Raw genomic sequence first — 18,684 nt, 5'->3', positions numbered from 1 at the left:
CTATCAATTTAAATTGAAACAATTGGGACTCCTAGTCAGCATTTCATTATAATACTCATAAACAAATTTCATATTCTCCCAAATGGTCTCTTATCGGTGCATGTATACCTGGTTGTGTACATACCACTAACCTTATGTCTTTCTGTTTAAGTTGGAGTTAGGTGGTGCCAAAGCTGATGAATTCCTGATAGAATCGTGTCAAGGTTGCACAGCGGTCAGAGCATGATTGTAATGGGCACGGGTTGCCTTTGCGCTGGACTTGCATTAGGTTGTTGGGGACCAGGGTGGTTCTTGCGAATCACACCAAAGAGCCCCTATTTGTCAAACCTGTCCACAGAAGCAGAGCTCAGCAAACATGAAAAATGCAATTCTTCCCAATTCCCACCGTGCGTCGGGTCTTACTGCAGCGCTGCAGAGGGCATGACAAGGTTAATGAACACGTATTGAGCGTGTCATATTGGCTTTCTAATCACCCCTGTGCTGTCCTCCGCCTGTTATGAATGTGATTGCAGATGAGGAAAATCGAACGGTGTTACTGCTCAGTGTATTGCCAAGGTCTCTCGCCCTGCCTGTGGTCCTTATCGAGACAGCCAAGTACAAACTTGACGGCGGCTGTTCATTCAGGGAGCACTTCAGGACCCTGTGCAGGTGCCTTCTGCATGCCTATACTGAGGAACAGACGATCCAGAAATAGAACCACAAGGAATTGGGTATTTGCAATGGTGTCATGAAACACCTTCCTTCCCTCTTATCCCTCATTATGTCCTTAATTATAAGGACAGTCCCCGAGGGCAAGAAATTAGTAGATCTTTTCTTGCACCCTTGATCGATTTGTTCTCAAGAGTCACATGCTTTAAATGCATCGATGATGATGGATAGACACATTAGCTAAGCAATTAAACACTATTCTTGTTATCAGTAAGATTGGCATCTTAGACCCAGCCAAGCTTTCTTATGGAAAAGATTATGGACACATTATATCTAATAGGACCTCTATACCCAATCACATATGTTGTGATAGTGACCTAAGCATCCATCTTTGGTAGGAAATGAATTCAAATTAGAGTTGTGATAAGTTCAAAGTTCAGCTACGATTCTGATTAAATTGAGGGAGATGATATAGACATGCAAATAGGATTAACCAAAATCTTGCCTCTCATACTTTGAGCAATTACTGGACCCCGCTGTATTTTGATGGACTTTCTCACTGAATGTGACACTGTGGAACCCTAGTCAAAGGTTTTGTTTCCACACTGACAGGGAGGGATTTAAAATGTCTGAATAAGTAGTAGCTCAGCCATAATCATCTGTTTGTCTCGTCGCAAGCTGCTGTCATTCAGTCTCAGAGACTTGTTCTGGGTCTCGCATTGTTCCGTGCTTTTCTAATAGAATTCTCCGGTTCACTTTCTGTTCATCATTTCAGCGGGGCCTGCTAACGCGCCCTGCTACACCTATGTGTCAGAATGATGGAAAAGGGATTTTGAAAAGTGGAATGTTTTGTGTAGCGTGTCACCTCAATTATCAGGCTTGATTTTGGGGGAAGTCAGTCTATGGTCAGTCTCTAGTGAGTTGATGTCAGGATTAGTAATCAAAATAAATTTGATTCGTAGCCTTTATTCCTATTTCAGACATTTATTCTGACATTTTCTGCTGCTAGGTACATTTGAAAGCATTATCTGACATAAACGTAACACAAACGTAAAATGTACATACAATTTGGTCACAGATTCTTGGAATGGAATGAAATAGGTTGTGTTTTCCAAAATCACAGCTGTTGGAATTTAATGGTATCATTTATTTTTCTCATAGGTAATTTTTTTTTAAGTCAGTGACAGTTTGTGTGTGAGTTATTACAAAATGTGTTGTCATCTTTTCTCATGTAGTTATTTATTTATGAACACAAGGCAAGGAGGATTTAATCATCTAAGATGATTGAGTTGCAAGTCGCAGCAGGTCGCAGGAGGTGCAGCAAGTCTCCGTGAAAGTATTTCAACTTTCAAACAGACAAAGGGCTTTTGAAAGAGCTGATTTTGAAATTAAAGTCTGCACATTTAAGAGTAACTAAACACTAAATCCTGGTCTTTTACTCCAGCAATTGTTAGCAATTTTTTAAAATATTTTGTTTATTTTTTGGTAAATCCCAGCTCTTTTTGCCCCAGTGATAAAAACATTTGAAAAACATTTTGACATAGAGATGCTCTTTTGGGGTACATCATCACTGAGATGGAAGGAATTCTTTAAAGTAATTGGCCATATCACTTCAAGTGTTTCTGTAAGCCCCAAAAGGATTATTCATGAGAAAAATCCTCCACCCACAACCTGAAAGCACTTTGAGTTAATAGGAAGAGGTGGGATAAAACTACAGGTGGGACTGTTTAGTTACTCTCCAAGCAAGCATTAATCAAGCATCAATGTAATTTCCCTTGTAACATATTGCTTAGATTTGTTTCCAGATATAGCATTCAGACATTAGTAGCAGGGTGTGGTGGTGCCCCGATAACTCAATACTTGATTATATATTAAGTATATCTATTCTACCACACCCCGCTACACATTACTCCGCTAAACAAAGGGATCTTTTCTCAGTAGGTACATTAACATTGTGAATTGTTGGTAAATACTCAACAATCATTCATATATAAAGCCAACAGAGTTTTTGTTTAGGACCATTTTGAGCTGTGGCTAAGCTGTGGAATTCCCCTGGTGTGTGCGTGTGTGTGGATGTGTGAATGTGTGAATGCATATGCATAAACACCAGAACAGTAAAGAGTACAATTTTTGCACTTTTGAATAAAATATATTTTTCCAAACTACTCTTTCTCTTCTGAATGTCATCCTAAGTTACAGCACACACTATGTCCCCTGCCACCATGACACAGTGTACATCTTAATGCTCGCAAACCCAGTTCTTTTGAAAGGAACATTCGTCATCATTCCAATTCATTAATCCATCATTCTCTGGTCGTATCTCAACACAGTCCTCTGACGTTCCCTCATAGTTGTTAGGCTCTCCAACTTTCCAGTACCTTCTAAAAGAGAATACAGAAAAAACGACCTCACAATGGCATATTCTGAAGGGATGTATTTGCTCAATGATAAAGTGAAACGACTACCAAAACTTCCTTCTCCCCTCGGCCCAAGAATCAAATAAACACTTCTAACATACCCATTGTCCAGTGAGGCACCATCCACCCACTTCCACACTTGATTTGAGTCCTTGTCCCACAGACCAATCCAAACACGTATGTTCAATAGAGTCAGAAGTTCCTGTGGATGAAGATCAGTCCAAATCATTTGATGGTCGAAACAATTACGAATGAAAATGCCGAACCTGTCAAAGAACAACTGTGTGTCTCACCTGTTCCTTTTCACTGTTTATGATCACCAAGCGTGCTCCTCTTTGTCTGCAGTCCTGACGGCTCTCCTCCCAGGTCTTCTGCTCAGTTGAGATGTAATAACAGCTGGAGTCCAGCCTTGTCCATCCGTGGTTACACGGGCTACATGCTACAGTTTAGAGTTTCAGTTAGAAACCCCTTGATATGTTGCATTACTGTATCTAGACATTATATCCTCAAATAATTTCAATGAGAGAATGTCGGAGACCTGCCCTCTTATACTGTAAATAACATCAACATAATTACCGGTACTTTGTTTTACTCACCCCTTATCCTGGAATTTAATGTTGTTACCATGTTTTCAAGCCTGTTGTGACTGATTTGTAACTGTATTTTTTCATTGGACAGCTTGTCATAACTGATTTGTAACTGGCCTTTTTCATTGGACAGCTTATCATAACTGATTTGTAATTGGTCTCTCTCTTCAGTCTGGTTCATTTGTGACTCGTCCGTCCAATTTCTCCAATCTGAAATGGGAAAGAATATCTCAGGTGTGTCTAAAATGTCATGGTGAAACAAATCCAAATTCAACATGGCCATTTTTATTTTTTCACCAAAATCTGTAAGACTCAGGAATTAACTACAGTATACATCTCTATCATTGTCAACCTACAGATGAGGCGTAGAGAGATGTTGAGGGAGACTTGCAGGACACACAGCAGCCCAAAGCTTACAGCGACTACTGTGATGACCCCACTTCCTGTGGTAGGATCACACATAGTATGGCACAGGTTAACACTGGTGTGGACAAAAATATATACCATTCCATAGGGAAAGTATGGTTTGTTGAATGCTTAGAATTACCATTACATATATACAGTACTGACTAGGGGTGTAACGATACACCCAGCTCACGATACAATACGTATCATGATACTGGGTGTACGATACAATAAGTATCACAATATTTTGAGCAATATTTTAAATGAAACCGAAATTCAATTAACAGATTTATTTCCAAAACATTAAACATTTTCAATAATTTTCTTTGTTGTACATACAATTTAGTTAACTCAGTTCAAGCGATTTCTGTGAATGCAATGAATGCACGCATGATGCAGTTGCAGAGTAGGTCGTGCGCTGGTAGCTCAACCAATAGAATCAAACGGACGTCATATTGTAAAAATATTGCCATAACTCTATGATACATATTGTTAAATTTTTGTATTGCGATATATTGTTCCACGATATATTGTTACACCCCTAGTACTGACACAACCCTATCTCAAAATAATATATCTAAATGTCACACTGACATGATAACTACGCCATTACAAAGTGCAAGGCTCACCTGGTGATGGTCGAGTGTCCAAGTTCTTCTTTTTCGCCTCTGGCACATTTACATATTGATCCATCTCCATGATTCACGCTCAATTAACCAACTAGTAATATTCTGATTTGTTAGTTTAACTACTGGGTTATATAAGGTTACAATATGAACAACTCCTCCCTGGTCTTGTTCTCTCGTGGTCAACAACCAAAAACCTTTTTGAGATTTCTCAACTCAAAAGTCAAATGTTCCAACACATGCCTTCCTGTTTTCTGGTATGATTAAATGGAATTTAAACTTTTTTTACTACCACTAATTAATCTACACACATTGATCAAAAGCATGTTCCAGAATCAGAGGCATTATCAGAAATGGTCAGTAGAAAAACAATAATAAGTAAGAAAGTAATAAGCAGTGATTACATTCAGATAATGCAATGATGCTTGCTTAATGTGGACACTGTGTTGCTCAAAACACCAAAAAAGGAAGTGTGTGAGCGTTAGTTCATCCTAAGCTCTGTTTGGAAACATTAAGGTCACAGTACAAATGACTCAGGAATAAAAGCCTATCTTTACAAATTACCTTTTATCCCGCTCTTTTCAATGCCAAGTTGGAAAAACCATTCATCCCATGAACAAAATAGCCCTTACCAGCCCCAGCCATTAATAGCCCTCAATATTATGTACCTTTTTAAAAGCTTGTGTGGACATATAACGATGACAGTTTGCTATAGCCTACTAATCCACTTGCATTTACCAGCAATTAAACTGTTAAAATGGGAATGATTAGGTTAATGGCTAGGTTTAAAGTTCTACTATCTCCAAGGAAAATGGGCCTCTTATCAGTCTTCTCCACTCCTGACTTGATTTTGTCAATATGTGATGAAAACAATCCTGACAAATTGAAAACGCTGACTTTGTTGTTGTTGGATGACAACTTCTATGTGAGTGTATACGTGCCTGTGTACTGAATATGAATGTATTGCTCTCATTGTGCGTGTGTGTTTGTGTGCATGCTTGTTGGTACTCTCTGTACATTTTCCTTGTGCTCATCTCTTTACCTAGTTCATGCTGCAGTGGCACTTCGTCAGGACCAACAGTCCTTATGGTCCTTTGATTAAAGACAGCACCCTGGCAACACCCAAAACAGTATCGATTGTCTGGACTCGGCTACAGGCTGCCCATGTATCAACCTGACAAATGGTCGCTAGGGCGATGAACAAATCTCACAAACACACACACGCTTACGGGACATGTACCACGGCAGACACTTCTCGAACAATGTTGTGCACATACATTCAGACCATACCACTATCAATTAGTTGTGTACTGCCCCCTAATGTTGCAGTGTAGGAGTGTGTATCTGCATGTAATGAGGTGTGATGGTACGACTTCACCTGGCAATTGAAGTGAAAATAACGTATCAAGATCTACCATGAGAACAAATTGAAATCTGTTCATTGTGAATAGCTCCTTGTCATATACCCATACAGTGGATGACATTATGTGAAATACATTTTGGGCCTATGTACAATGAATGTGTTTTAGGAGAAGTTTACAGTTGGTTAAGAAGCTTGATACAATGAATGTTGATTCAACTCCATTTGGTAGAGATGCCATTTGCAGTTTTATGACACCTAACTAGGAGACGTGAAGTCTAAGAGACGGGAAGTCTGGGTGACCTGAGAGAGTTCTTGTCACCTGGGGGGAAGAGACAGTTGGTCTGAAGACAATGTGGATTCAACTGTATTGTTCTAAGGATTTAACCAATGACAGAAGAGATTTGGTATAGCTGCATGTCTGTAGGATGGACCAATGACTTTTGAGAACTGTCGTATCTATAAAATGGTCTGTTGAAGAATGTTCTGGGTGGTTCAGGGCCATCAGCTGGGTAGTGCTGGTGGGCTGGATTCACCCGGTTCCATTCTAGAATGCTAGATGGAGCTGTATAGAATTGTCTTTGTTTTATTGTCTTATGTGTGTCGATGATGTTATGTTGATAACGTTATTATGTTTAAATCTACGTCAAATAAACATTAACTCTGTACTTCACCCGACTTCAGCTTAAACGATTGATTCTCTCAAAAACTTCCACGACAATTACATGGTGATTTTATGTCAAATCAACACTTGATATGTCAGAAGGAAACTCATTTTTGACTTTGATTTGTTGATTCCCATGGACATTCCCATGGCCTGTTAGCTACTGTATGTGAAAAGATAGTCTTGCTCTCGTGCCTTGTCATTGTGGCACTGCGTCATAAGAACATATTTCAAAAAAATGTATAATTGTTTACACTAAATATCACATGTATTACTCTAACTACCCATCAGTATCTGTATCATGGACAATAATACGGTTTCACACAGCCTAATGCCATTTCAGTTGGAAACATACAGAGGTTATGAGGCTCTGAAAGATTACGATGCACCTCTTATAACCCAGACCTCTTCCTGGTCTACAGGGAAATCAAAAAACGAGTCCCTGACTAGGCGCACTATTTTAAAGAGCCTGCAGGATCTTAGCACGCATGGCTCTCTTAACTGTCCCCCCTTCGAGCCCACTCTTCGCCCCCCCCCCATCCTCCTCTCCTTCTCCTGTAGGCACCAAAAATGGCATCATATGCATACGCACATTTCCCTGCGTTATTACTGCCTGCGGGCCTCGATATTTGCTCTCTCTCCGTGGTTTCCCCTGGTCCCTTTGGGATCCTGTGTGCCGCTCCGTAGCATTTGTTTTTTAATGATCTACTGAGGAGCCAGAGTCTACGGCTGCCGTCCTCACACTACAGCACCCCAGGAGGATTCATATCAAAGGTGGAGGAGTGCATAGAGACAGGTATGGGGAAGTGGTTCCTTAGCTTTGTGTAACTGTTTTTATTTTTATTTATTTTTTATGCTTTATTTTTTTCTGCAATGATTATTTTACCTCCTGTACGGCACTTTGCCAACCATGGTTGCTTTTAAACATGCTCTATAAATAAAAATTGATTGATTGAGGTGATCTGATACTTTCATCTGTTTGTTTTGTGGCAACCAAAGGGGCGCAGCTAGGACCACACAGCACAGCACGGGTTGTGATCTGCCCAAAGCAGGAGGTTATTTTCCAACACAAATACAAAAAGAAACTAGAGAGGGTACAATTTCTGGGGAAATTGTAGGGTGTGCTTGCTTGCGTCGGTTGCACAGGGGTCCGTTTTTTAATGACATTTTTACAACTGATTTCTGTATATTTTATATGAAAATGCATACTTATTATTTATAAAGATTAAATAGATTTAAAAGCATTTTTTTTTTGCTGCTCATTTACAACTGAAAATACGAGTGAAGTGTAGAATGAAATAGATGTCTTCTCATTTCCCCTGCAAGAGGCAGCCTCATCGTTGAATCAAAACGAATAAATTTGGCAGACCGGTGTAAAAATGGACCTAATCTCTATGATTTAAACGTCATTTTAAGTTTTTCCCTTCTCGTGATATTTTCAGGCATGTAGCCTACTCATTGCATTCATTCATTAATAAAGAACCCCCTTTGAAGATTATTCTACGACGTTACCCGGCAGTAGAAGATGGAATCGCGATTCAGACAGTCCCATCTGCTAACTGAAAATATGCCCCCCAAAACGTAAATAAGCTTGACATTTATTTAGTGGAAAATCGCTCATTCATAAAAAGCTCACTGGTGGCGATCATTGTCAGTAACGAAACCCTAACGCAAAATGCGACATAGCCCTGTGTGGAGAAGCTGCCCCGGTAAATTGTACTACTACGGTACAGTACTAGTAGACTACTGCTGTGTTCGTCTTGGTAGCGATTGCGTTGGTTGAATTGGATTTAACGTTCCGTTGTACGGTTTAGGCTGAAATAAATTATTTTCATGAACAGATTGACAACGTTTAGGCTGTGGCAATGAAGTTCAGGTTAGTAGTTAGATAGACTTTTGATTTAAGTAAGGGGAGTGCCGAACATGTTCTGTGCCGTTTGACTTCCTACAACTGTGTAGATGTTTTTGTAGTGTCTCGCGTAGGCTACAGCGTTGCAGTGAGCAACACTGGTTTGAAACCACAGGTAATGATCATTTCACCCACAAATCGTTTACTTGTAATGTAATGTCATAATAAATCCTACAACGAAAATGTATTTGTGAGGAATGTTTATTTTAAAGATTGAAAACAGATGCATCATAGACCACTGTAGTATGTGTTGCCCGATGCTTCAGTGAAATAGTAGACTACCGTTTCCAAAAGTAGATGTGGGCCTACTTCCTTAATAATATCAGCTAATATTGTACATTACATTTCATAATTGTGTTTCACATCACAAAGTAAAATGAGTAAATAGTTATCACCCTGGCCTCTTTGCTTGTGGCGTTCCTGCAGCTGCCTTGCAGTAAAGCTATAGTTAGCCTAGCTATCCCCCAAGTTAACAGATGTGAAATGAATGTTTTGCTACAGGTAGTCACGCGTGTTTTCGTGACGTTAGTGACGCAGTGACGTTAGTAACGTCAGTGACTGTGGCTAGCAAATTAGCCACCGTTAGCTTCACTTTTCACCACAAAAACGCAATTTCTACTTAAACCATGCAACGGAACGTAAATAAAAATACAACCAACGCAATCGCTACCAAGACGAACCTTTTGACACCGCCGTTGTGTATGTAGTCCAAATATTGACTGATCCTTAGGGGGGCGAAAATAAACAATAAATAAATAAATGTGAGAGAACAAAGGTTGTGCTCTCGCCGAAGGCTTGAGCACACCCAATTAGGTTTTTCCTCGGTCGAGGGCACAGTCGGGACTGGTCTCCTTGGCTGTCTGGATCCCCCACTCCTCACTGCAACGACACACAGAAGCGTTTAGGGTCACGGTTAACCAATGTGTGTTGGGGTCCAGCTACTACTCACTTCTAGCCATCTCCCCTTTCGGCAGGGGTGGCCCGCCTTTTATAGTGGGGCCATCCTCGTTCCTGCTCATGAGCTGCAGCTGTGTAGCTTGTTGTCTCTGGTGGGGGCGGATCCCGGACATATCTTCCCCCGATCACCTGACCCCGGGCTTGCTGCGCCCCTGGGTTGCCACAGTTTATTTTCCCAAAATGATGAGTTCAATGGTTTTATTTGAGAAAAGGTGTACAGTACCTGGACCTTAAACCTGGGATTGACAAAAAAATATTTGTTTTTTCAGATACATGTTTCTATACATATTGTGTGTACCTTTGTTAGCAGAAATGTATACTGGCTGGATTAGGTGTTAGTAGACCCGGGATTGATACCAAAACAAGCTGTGTAAACCCTGCTGTATGGTGCCTTGGAACATGCCACTGACTCACAAAAGCACTTGATCCACAAGATCCCTAGTTCCTCACATCTATGAGTGTCGTTACAATACCAATGTTGAACCACCATCTGCATAAATCGCCAAGACACTAGCCTATACATTAGTAGAGAAAGCACATGCAGTTCCAGCTTAATGCACAGACCGATACACAGCGACCTCTCTGACACACTACTAAGTCAGAGACAACACACATGGGAAGCACATGAACTTCAAAGTTCTATCACGTCACGTTCTATCAAATGACGCACATCCACAGAGAGAGAGAGATAGGAGTAAAAAGTCACATCCTCTCTTGGTGTTAGACTGATGTCAGGTTCCCTTTTTAAACTTTTATGATTAAGAAACACATTCTACAGTAGCTTTTAAAACTCCTGGTTGCTTAATCGACTCAGTGGTGGTGGTCCGATTAAGGGGAAGTAACTAAGGGGGTGGAATCAATGACGTCAACAGGCCACAGTGCTCAACTGAACTGCTGCTAATCACTGCTTTGCAGAATCAGAATCAGCTCCAAGTAAGTTTGCCCAAACAAGAAGTAGGATGTCGTATGTGCTCTGCAGGTGACAGATGTGTCCTGAGTCAGACTTTTCTTTCTTGTTCTTTTTTTGTCCACACTCGAGACACACAAACAAACTTCATTGAAAATATTCAACCAAACAACATCAAAGCATGTTGAATCGGGCAGATTGAGACCGAGGGGGGCCCCTTTGTAACCGTGGGCCCGGAGCGGCCTCCTCTGTTCACGCCCGCTACAATGTAGCACATCATTTACATCATTTCCTTAGTTTGAAATACAAAAACACATACGAATATAAAAGCAACTGCTAAAAGATGACACCGAATTACTTCACAGAGCTATGGCGACATCCAGTGCAATTCATCAGGTTGTGCTAGCCATGAACCTTTTTAGAGAATGTCCAGTACCCCCAAAGATAACTCTGTAAGCGGTCAACACAGGTCTCTTCCCACGCAGTGCGTCCGTCTAAATCTCTTCCTCCTCTCCTCTAACCAGCTTCTAACTCGTCAAATGCTGAAAGCAATTATTTTGATCGACGTGCACCCAAGTCTCTTCACTATCAAACACCCACTGTTTCATTAATGCCATTGTTTAATCATGCAAATCCTTTCATCATATAACTCAAGCAGAGCTAATAGTGGTAGGTGGTCAACAAGCTCCAGAGCACATTGGTTGGGTGGGAAGATGAGCAAACAAACATATATAGTATTTCTCACCAGTTTAAACCCAACAAAGCTCAAAAAATGAAAACTGGGAAAGAGGGCAAATACAGTTTATGCAGTCTAAAATATTATTGAACATTTGAAAACCCTGGATTTGAAGGACCTGGGACCTACTGTACGAGTAACGGTTTCTCCTGACAGTACACAAGCAGAATCAGTGTTCCTCAGTGATATAGCGCCCCACAGTGGGCAGATGAAGCTTTCAACGTGTTGCATGAAACGATTACTAAAATGTCGCTTAATATAATTTCGTTTTAGTGAATAAAGCTCGATAAGCACGTTTAAGAGTTAGCAAGACTCTCCAGACACAATGCCCTGGCCCCCTAAAACAACAAAATATAGGTCAAAGTATAAGAATCCTGAAATCACTTGGGGCAAAAACACAACATGATGGAGTACCAATTAAGAAAAATAAGAAAATCAAATCAAACTCGCGATAACAAGGTTGCTTAGTTACTCCACACATGATTAATTTCCTGCCTGGTGATCGTTATCACTTCAGCTCAAAGGAGGAGCTTGTTAAGGCACAGTCAATTATGCCTGTGGGGAAATGAGGCTTAATGTATTCCAATTCCACTGATTTTAATTGTGTTGATCTTGCATGAAATTAAACACAGCCTATACCATTATTTGGTAGACACACATCAGTATTGGGCATGGGAGGGGGATGTTTTATTCACTGCAGAGCTTTCTCGGGGAGTCAGGGGATCCAGGTTGGAGATGCCTGGGCAGAGGGTGAGCACTGTCAGCCTGTTACCTCACGCCGGCAAGGTCACAGTGGGCTGTGGGTGCACCAGGACCTGTGGAAACACTGGAGAGGCACATTTCATTTTCGGCCAAGAAACGAATCCATGAGGGATGATCAATGGACAATATCATTACTGTCGGTTCGAAAGGAGATTTCTTTCTTCCAAATAAGGCTTTCAGAGGCAAATGTGTGAACCATGTGTAAGATTTTAGTGATTGCATTTCATGAATGTATTGGTGAGGTATATTTGATACTGAATAAGAGGTACATAAAGGAGAATCATATCAAATATGTTGTTTTAAATGTGAAAACATTTCTAAGTAATGGATAATTGAACTTTATTGATTTATTCTGCAAATACATGTACAGTCAGTTATTGAGTTACAGTGGGCGGCATGTTACCATCAACCGCATAGAGCTGACACGAATGACTTCTAGTTAGCTACAGAAGGTAGTTCCATGAAATGGGCACCCACTAATCAGGGGGCACTCCATCTCAGCGTGATGTCTTATTGGCCACACGGAGCACAATGGGGGGTCTATTAGTCTTTCCTTCCTCCAGCAGGGCATTTGAATTTCCAAATTCTAACTTGAAACCCTTCTTCAGGGGTTCAACTGAAAAACTGTAGCTCCAGGATGCCTATTTGTGGTGTGCCCAAGTTGGACAGAATTTGGGAAAGACTAGTCCAAGTGTGATTATCTTGGACCATGGCAGAACACAGGTTGTAAATAGCCAGAACATGTCCTCCATTCATTTTAGGGAAATGTATTCTATTTAATCGGGGTTCAGTCCAGTGCAGACGTGTCTTTTTCAAATAAATGGTCTATCCTAAACAAATCGAATAATACTTCTGTCATGAGGTATCTGTCAAATCAACACCAACATGGCCATCACTAGGGTTGGAGACAACATGTTAACTATATTTATTTGTCTCTTTGTCTACCTTACTCTGTCTTTTATTGTGGCACACCCACTCCATGTCTCTCTCTCTCTCTCTCTCTCTCTCTCTCTCTCTCTCTCTCTCTCTCTCTCTCTCTCTCTCTCTCTCTCTCTCTCTCTCTCTCTCTCTCTCTCATCCTATTTCTGTCTACCCAGACTGTCTCTCACTTTCCTTTCCCAGCTCAGTAACCTAATTTATTAACCTAATTTAGTCACAATCGGTTTCCAACGCTCACATGTGCCTTCCCTGTTCCGCCAACAGTCACATCCTTGTAACTTCCTGGCTGTTAGGGGATGTTTGAGGCTGGCACAAAGCGTCTTTGTCCCAGCACACGGCTATCTTTATCTATGTATTCCTCTGGTCGGGTCTATTCCACACAAAGCCCTGAATCTAATTCAACTCCTTTTCCTGAGAAGACAGGAATCCCTGACCCAGGATGTGATGATGTCATTGCAACCTGATTGTTTGGTGTAACAATGTCCCTCTGTCTAAATATATATTTTGTTTTCTGTTGCGAGCAGTGACTTCATTCTGATGAATAAACCATTCAACCGCCCCTCATTTAATCCAGCTAGTTAGACTGAGCAGAGCGAGATCTCAAAGCAGTGGAAGATGTTAACAAAGTTAAGAACATTGAACAGTCTCAGACATCCGCATCGATTGTCTTTTCTGATTATTTATTTGTTGACTGCCTTTTATTTCACACCTGTACTGGATTGATACCTGCACTTTTCCCTTCATCCACTAGGAGGCGGCACTGTCCGGCTCTTTACGTCTGGCTCCAATTAAAGCCATTGAAAAATGTAACGGAAGAGAATAGTTGTGTCGTTTTTGTTCTACAGCCTACAGTCTCTGCTTTACATACCCCCTTCATTCCTTTGGGGAAATAATGTTGCGGCAATATAAACAAGATCTACACACACACACACATATACACACACACATACACGCACACACACACACACACAAACCTCAGATCAGTTTGCACTGCTGGAGGGGGAAATGGTTCAATACTATCCTGCTTGAAAAACATAAGAGCATGGGCATCCATATTTATGAGCTGGATATTTACTACGTTGACAGGGCAGTTTGGTTGGTCATGTTATACATCATCTCTCTCTCCTTTTCTGTCTGTCTTTTTCTCTATTTCACAAACTCTCTCCCATGCATACACACACACACACACACATACGCACACATACACACACATACACACACACTCACCAAGCCTTCTGTCTCTCTCTATTTATGTCTCTTTCTCCTCATTGATTCATCTAGTCTTGTCTTCAGGACTCAGCACAGCTAATGCTGTCATCAATTACTCCTTTGGAGTAACTGCACGGAAGACCTTCGACCGGTGATTGATAGACAAGGCCCCTAAATAGGACTGTCATCCACTCTGCCTGTTGTGAGCTGTACTTTGTTGTTTCTGTCGAGGCAGTAAAGCTGCCCTGGCCCATGCCACTTCCAATTCAATTCATCAAATTGAGCCAGAAATTCACAAAAGCCTGTGAAGTCAAGCGAGGAAAAGTGTTGAAAGTTTCTTTAAAGGTACACTTTCTCTCTTACTTTCTTTCTTTCTTTCTCTCTCTCTCTCTTTCTTTCCTTCTTCCTTCTTTACTTCTTTCTTCCCCTCTACATTCCGCCCTCTCGTGAGTTAATAATTATTTCTCCCTACTGGCTGGGCCTCAGGTACATTAGTATTGGGAGGCACCTTTGACGAAATGTGTAATAGGTTTAGATCCTGTGGTCTATTATCTGTTTTAATCCCCTGACTGAAAGAGAGTTCCGCTCCAAAGCTCACTGTTGGCCCATAGCAGGGCCAAGCAGGACTCGTCTTGTGTCGACCCCTAACGCTGCAGACATGATTAAACACATCCTCTCACCCATCTTTCATTTTCTCTCTCTCTCTCTCTCTCTCTCTCTCTCTCTCTCTCTCTCTCTCTCTCTCTCTCTCTCTCTCTCTCTCTCTCTCTCTCTCTCTCTCTCTCTGTCTGTCTCTCTCTCTCTATCTCTCTATCTCTCTCTTTCTCTCTTCCACCTCTACCTGCTTAAAGAGAATTCAAATGTGCTTCAAACGGAATTAACTGTGCACCAGTGCTGCTCAAATTCATATTCTCGTCGGCTGTCCGAACGGCAAACACACGCACGCACAAACACAGCGCTGTTGCTGACAACTGGTTTGTTTGTACTGTATGTGTGTGTGTGTGTGTGTTACGTAAGTATGTGTATCAGACTTCACACTCGTGCTCGTGTTCCAGAAGGGCTATTTGTTGCGCGACAGCTGTCCAAGCTCAGCGCCGAGGCGACCTGTTCAAGGAGCCCAACAGCTACACATCCACCGGCTGGCGCTCTTGTAGAGCCTGGCACAAAACCACGGCAAGGACAGAAAGAGAGTCAGGGGGAAAGTTAGCCTCATGGCGGATGGAGCCGTTTATGAGGCGTCTTATGGAGCGATGAAATGTGGACTGCCCAATGTAAAAGCATTTGTTGACCTGAAAATCAGTGCTGTCTTCGTGCTTTGGGGTGGAATCATTTCAGGATTCAAAAATAGGCAACATGCAGACAGAGCAGGGCTTCCCAGCAAGCTGACCCAGCATCCTACCATCAAAGGTTGGACTTTCGTCTGGAAATGCTTCTCTGCTTCTACAACAATCTTGCCAATGAACACGGTATTACATTTAGGAGGTCATTTTAGTAAGTAAGTAAGTAAAGTTTATTTGTATAACACCTCTCGCAGATAAAAAAAATCACAAAGTGCTTCACAACAAAATGCAATATAACACTACAAATTAAGAATACAGGAACATTTTAAAGAGAAAGCATGACAAACAATCCAAAAAAGGTCATTGTAGGATATTAAGTAAGTTATACCGGGCAGTGCCAAGCAAGAAAGGAAAGGTGGAGATGGTACTGAGACGGCCAAGTGTGTTTGGTATGATGGCAATGCATTCTTTCCATCGCTTTCTTTTGTGAAACCGGGGTTGGCTTGGGTGATGACACGCCTTTGCCGAACTATTCATTTCTTCAATTTGTCCGCCCTAAGCAAAATACCAAACACTGAAATAACTGGGCCAATTGTGCTGATGCTATTGTTGATGGCCAAAGTGCGATACCGTCAGCAGTTTGGGTGTGTTTGAGTGTGTATGTATGATTGGCTCAATGGCACGAGGCATCCATGCTTCAGCTTGCCCTAACCGCACCCTGGCGAGTGTGTCTGTACCTCAAGTGACTGCACTTACGGTAATATGCCTGCATGCCTGACGCACGTGGGTGTGATGTGGGAGTGCGTGTTGCAATACGTACAAGCATGTACTGTGTGTGTGTCACCATGCATACCAGCGCATATCTGTGTGTGTGTGTGTGTGTGAGTGGCCATGCATAAGAGATTGTGTATGCATGTGTGTGTGTGTGTGTGTGTGTGTAGGTGTGTGTGTGTGTGTGTGTGAGAGTATAATACCGACTCCTCAGGGGATGGTACGTGTGTGAGGTGTGGCCCATGACACGAGGCAGCCACGTTGCAGCTTGCCGGATTACCTGCAACCGCACCTGGCCCATCCGCACCAGTAACCCCCGGGAACACGGGCTGCTCTGCGACACCTCTCAAACATGTACACCCTCGGGCTACCTGGCCTCGCAGTAAAGTCTGAGTTCATGGAGCTCCACAGCAGGTCGAATCTGTACACATGAAAACAGCCTAAAGGGAAATCCAACACAGTCAACAAGAGGATAGAACAGGAGCTTCCGTCTCCCCCCAAATGTCCTGACAGGCCTCAGAGGCAGCTGATGGCACCCGAGGTGGCGAGAGACGGAGGTGACTGACATCCAGGGGGAGATAGTGAGGGTCTGTGAAGAGAAACAGGCGGTTTGGTCGGAATGCACAAAGCGGGCATCCTCCTGGCGCAAGGAAAAGGTCAGGCTTGTTACCGGGTGGAATGAGGTTGGATTTAGAACAACAGAGAGAGAGAGAGAGAGAGAGAGAGAGAGAGAGAGAGAGAGAGAGAGAGAGAGAGAGAGAGAGAGAGAGAGAGAGAGAGAGAGAGAGAGAGAGAGATAGAGAGGAGTCAAGACAGGGAGGTGTGTGAGCGTGTGCTTTCCAACGCGCACATGAGCACTTATACCCATTGCAGACATGTTTTCCATCGGCGTGTCACACACCAAAACTCAAACACACACACACCCACACACACACGGATACACACACGTGCGGGAACAAGACACACGCTCACCGATGTTGATAGAACTGGAGGAGTTCAGTGAACTGAAGAACCACTAATGAGATTGCTGACAATGTCATTACGGCAGGAGGATGACGAGTGTGACGGCTCCCTGTCCTCTGTCCCCTCCCTCTGTCCCCTCCCTCGGTCCCCTCCCCCGGCACCCACCCCCTGTCACCAGTCCAGCTCACTGACCCCTTGATCCCACTCTCCTGCCTCCCCCTCTTTCTTTTTAAGCCCCCCCCCCCATGTGCCCCTCTCATCCATTCTCCCCGTTCCCCCCTCCCCTTAGCCATTTATTACTGTGCGTTCTGTGTGTGTGTGTTTGTCTGTGTGAACGCCTCTCTGCTACAAATAAGCAGCCCATCTCAGTTTGGGCTGGCATACTTCGCTTCTTTGCTGTGGACTGGAACCCTTGTACCTCGACGACACAAGGACGACGAATCGCGGTTTCGGGGAAATAACGTTTCCCGACGGAGGACGCCTGGAGCCACGCGTCTGTGAGCGCTTGCTCCGCCTCTGGGTGTGAGCCCTGCAGGGCACAAAAGCAGGGGGTTACGAAATGTGTCACAACGCCAGCCCCTCCCCTCCCCCCTAACCATATCCAACCCTCCCCCCCCCTCCCCCACACTCCTCCCCCCACCTCGGTGGCCACCGCTACGACCACCGTGGCCACACTGCTACATTGTGCTGCCTTGTCACCGGATGACATCAGCGACTGATTTATAGCTGTGACACAGAATAGTGGTCTTTATGTCCCAGTAGAAAGGCCAGGAATGCAGGACGCCCCATTAATTGGCCTGTTGATTGTGCATCTGCATAGGAGGCATTGGAAATGATTAAACTGAGCTGTGCCCCTACAGGCTCGCACACACACACACACACACACACGCACACACACACACATACGCTGTACACCCCTGTATACCGACTGAAACGATTGAAGCTTGACACAAACAAACACGGAGGACGCAGTGTGCGCATGCAGAAACACACCTTGAGTTTGCACGTCTGTTTGTGCGCGACCTTGTCACTTTCCCCTCAATGCAGCAAGCTGCAGGTGAAGGTTAACGTCATTAGGGGGCAGTGTGTGAACATGGCCAACAGTGTTGGCACAAGGTCCAGATGCGTCATGAAACCCAATACTGTCTCTCAAAAACACACTATCTCTCAATCATGTTTACTGCAAGCACACTCTCTCCTTACCTTGGTGTTATGTCTATGCTCCAGTCGTTTTTCCTTCGACCAGCCTGAAATCAGGTTAGCAGCGTAGTGTTTACCTTCCATGTCCACCACTGAATTTGACATGTAATCCACTGCACGTTCCCATCACACACATCCACGCACACACAAATAACTGATGTGGTACTGGGCAAAATACGGTACAGACAGTTCAAATCTGTGTTTACCACTTTGGTTGTGGTGGAGAAGTGATTAAAAGTTCAAACCATTGCTATCTAGAACACCAGATACAACTTTACCTCTAACTCGACTTGGTTTGGTTGAAACTGAAATTGTCCCAAACAAATTGTTTTAAAGGGCCACTA

General features: G+C 42.9%; 1 protein-coding gene across 1 annotated transcript; it reads right to left on the bottom strand.

The window, feature by feature from the left end:
• Positions 1-1,643: 1,643 nt before the first annotated feature.
• On the bottom strand, positions 1,644-4,872 carry LOC134024874 (CD209 antigen-like protein E). The gene is made up of 6 exons (XM_062467600.1): positions 4,687-4,872; positions 4,009-4,095; positions 3,662-3,862; positions 3,359-3,504; positions 3,167-3,267; positions 1,644-3,029 (listed from the first exon to the last, which is right to left on the bottom strand). The coding sequence occupies exons 1-6, from the start codon at positions 4,754-4,756 to the stop codon at positions 2,888-2,890; spliced, it is 747 nt and encodes a 248-aa protein (XP_062323584.1). The 5' UTR covers positions 4,757-4,872; the 3' UTR covers positions 1,644-2,887.
• Between the last annotated feature and the right edge of the window lie 13,812 nt (positions 4,873-18,684).

Source organism: Osmerus eperlanus, chromosome 8 (assembly GCF_963692335.1).
Source record: "Osmerus eperlanus chromosome 8, fOsmEpe2.1, whole genome shotgun sequence".
In the NCBI taxonomy this organism is placed as follows: domain Eukaryota; kingdom Metazoa; phylum Chordata; class Actinopteri; order Osmeriformes; family Osmeridae; genus Osmerus; species Osmerus eperlanus.
The sequence above is the reverse complement of the archived record's forward strand: the minus strand, read 5'-3'. Positions and strand labels throughout refer to the sequence as shown.

What these genes read in the sequence shown, in the direction of transcription:
- LOC134024874 (XM_062467600.1), bottom strand. Translation starts at nt 4,756, where the DNA reads ATGGAGATGGATCAATATGTAAATGTGCCAGAGGCGAAAAAGAAGAAC. An exon ending in CATCTCTCTACGCCTCATCT is followed by an intron (nt 3,863 to 4,008) that starts GTAGGTTGACAA and finishes TTCCCATTTCAG; the next exon opens with ATTGGAGAAATTGGACGGAC. An exon ending in GGTGCCTCACTGGACAATGG is followed by an intron (nt 3,030 to 3,166) that starts GTATGTTAGAAG and finishes ATTCTCTTTTAG; the next exon opens with AAGGTACTGGAAAGTTGGAG.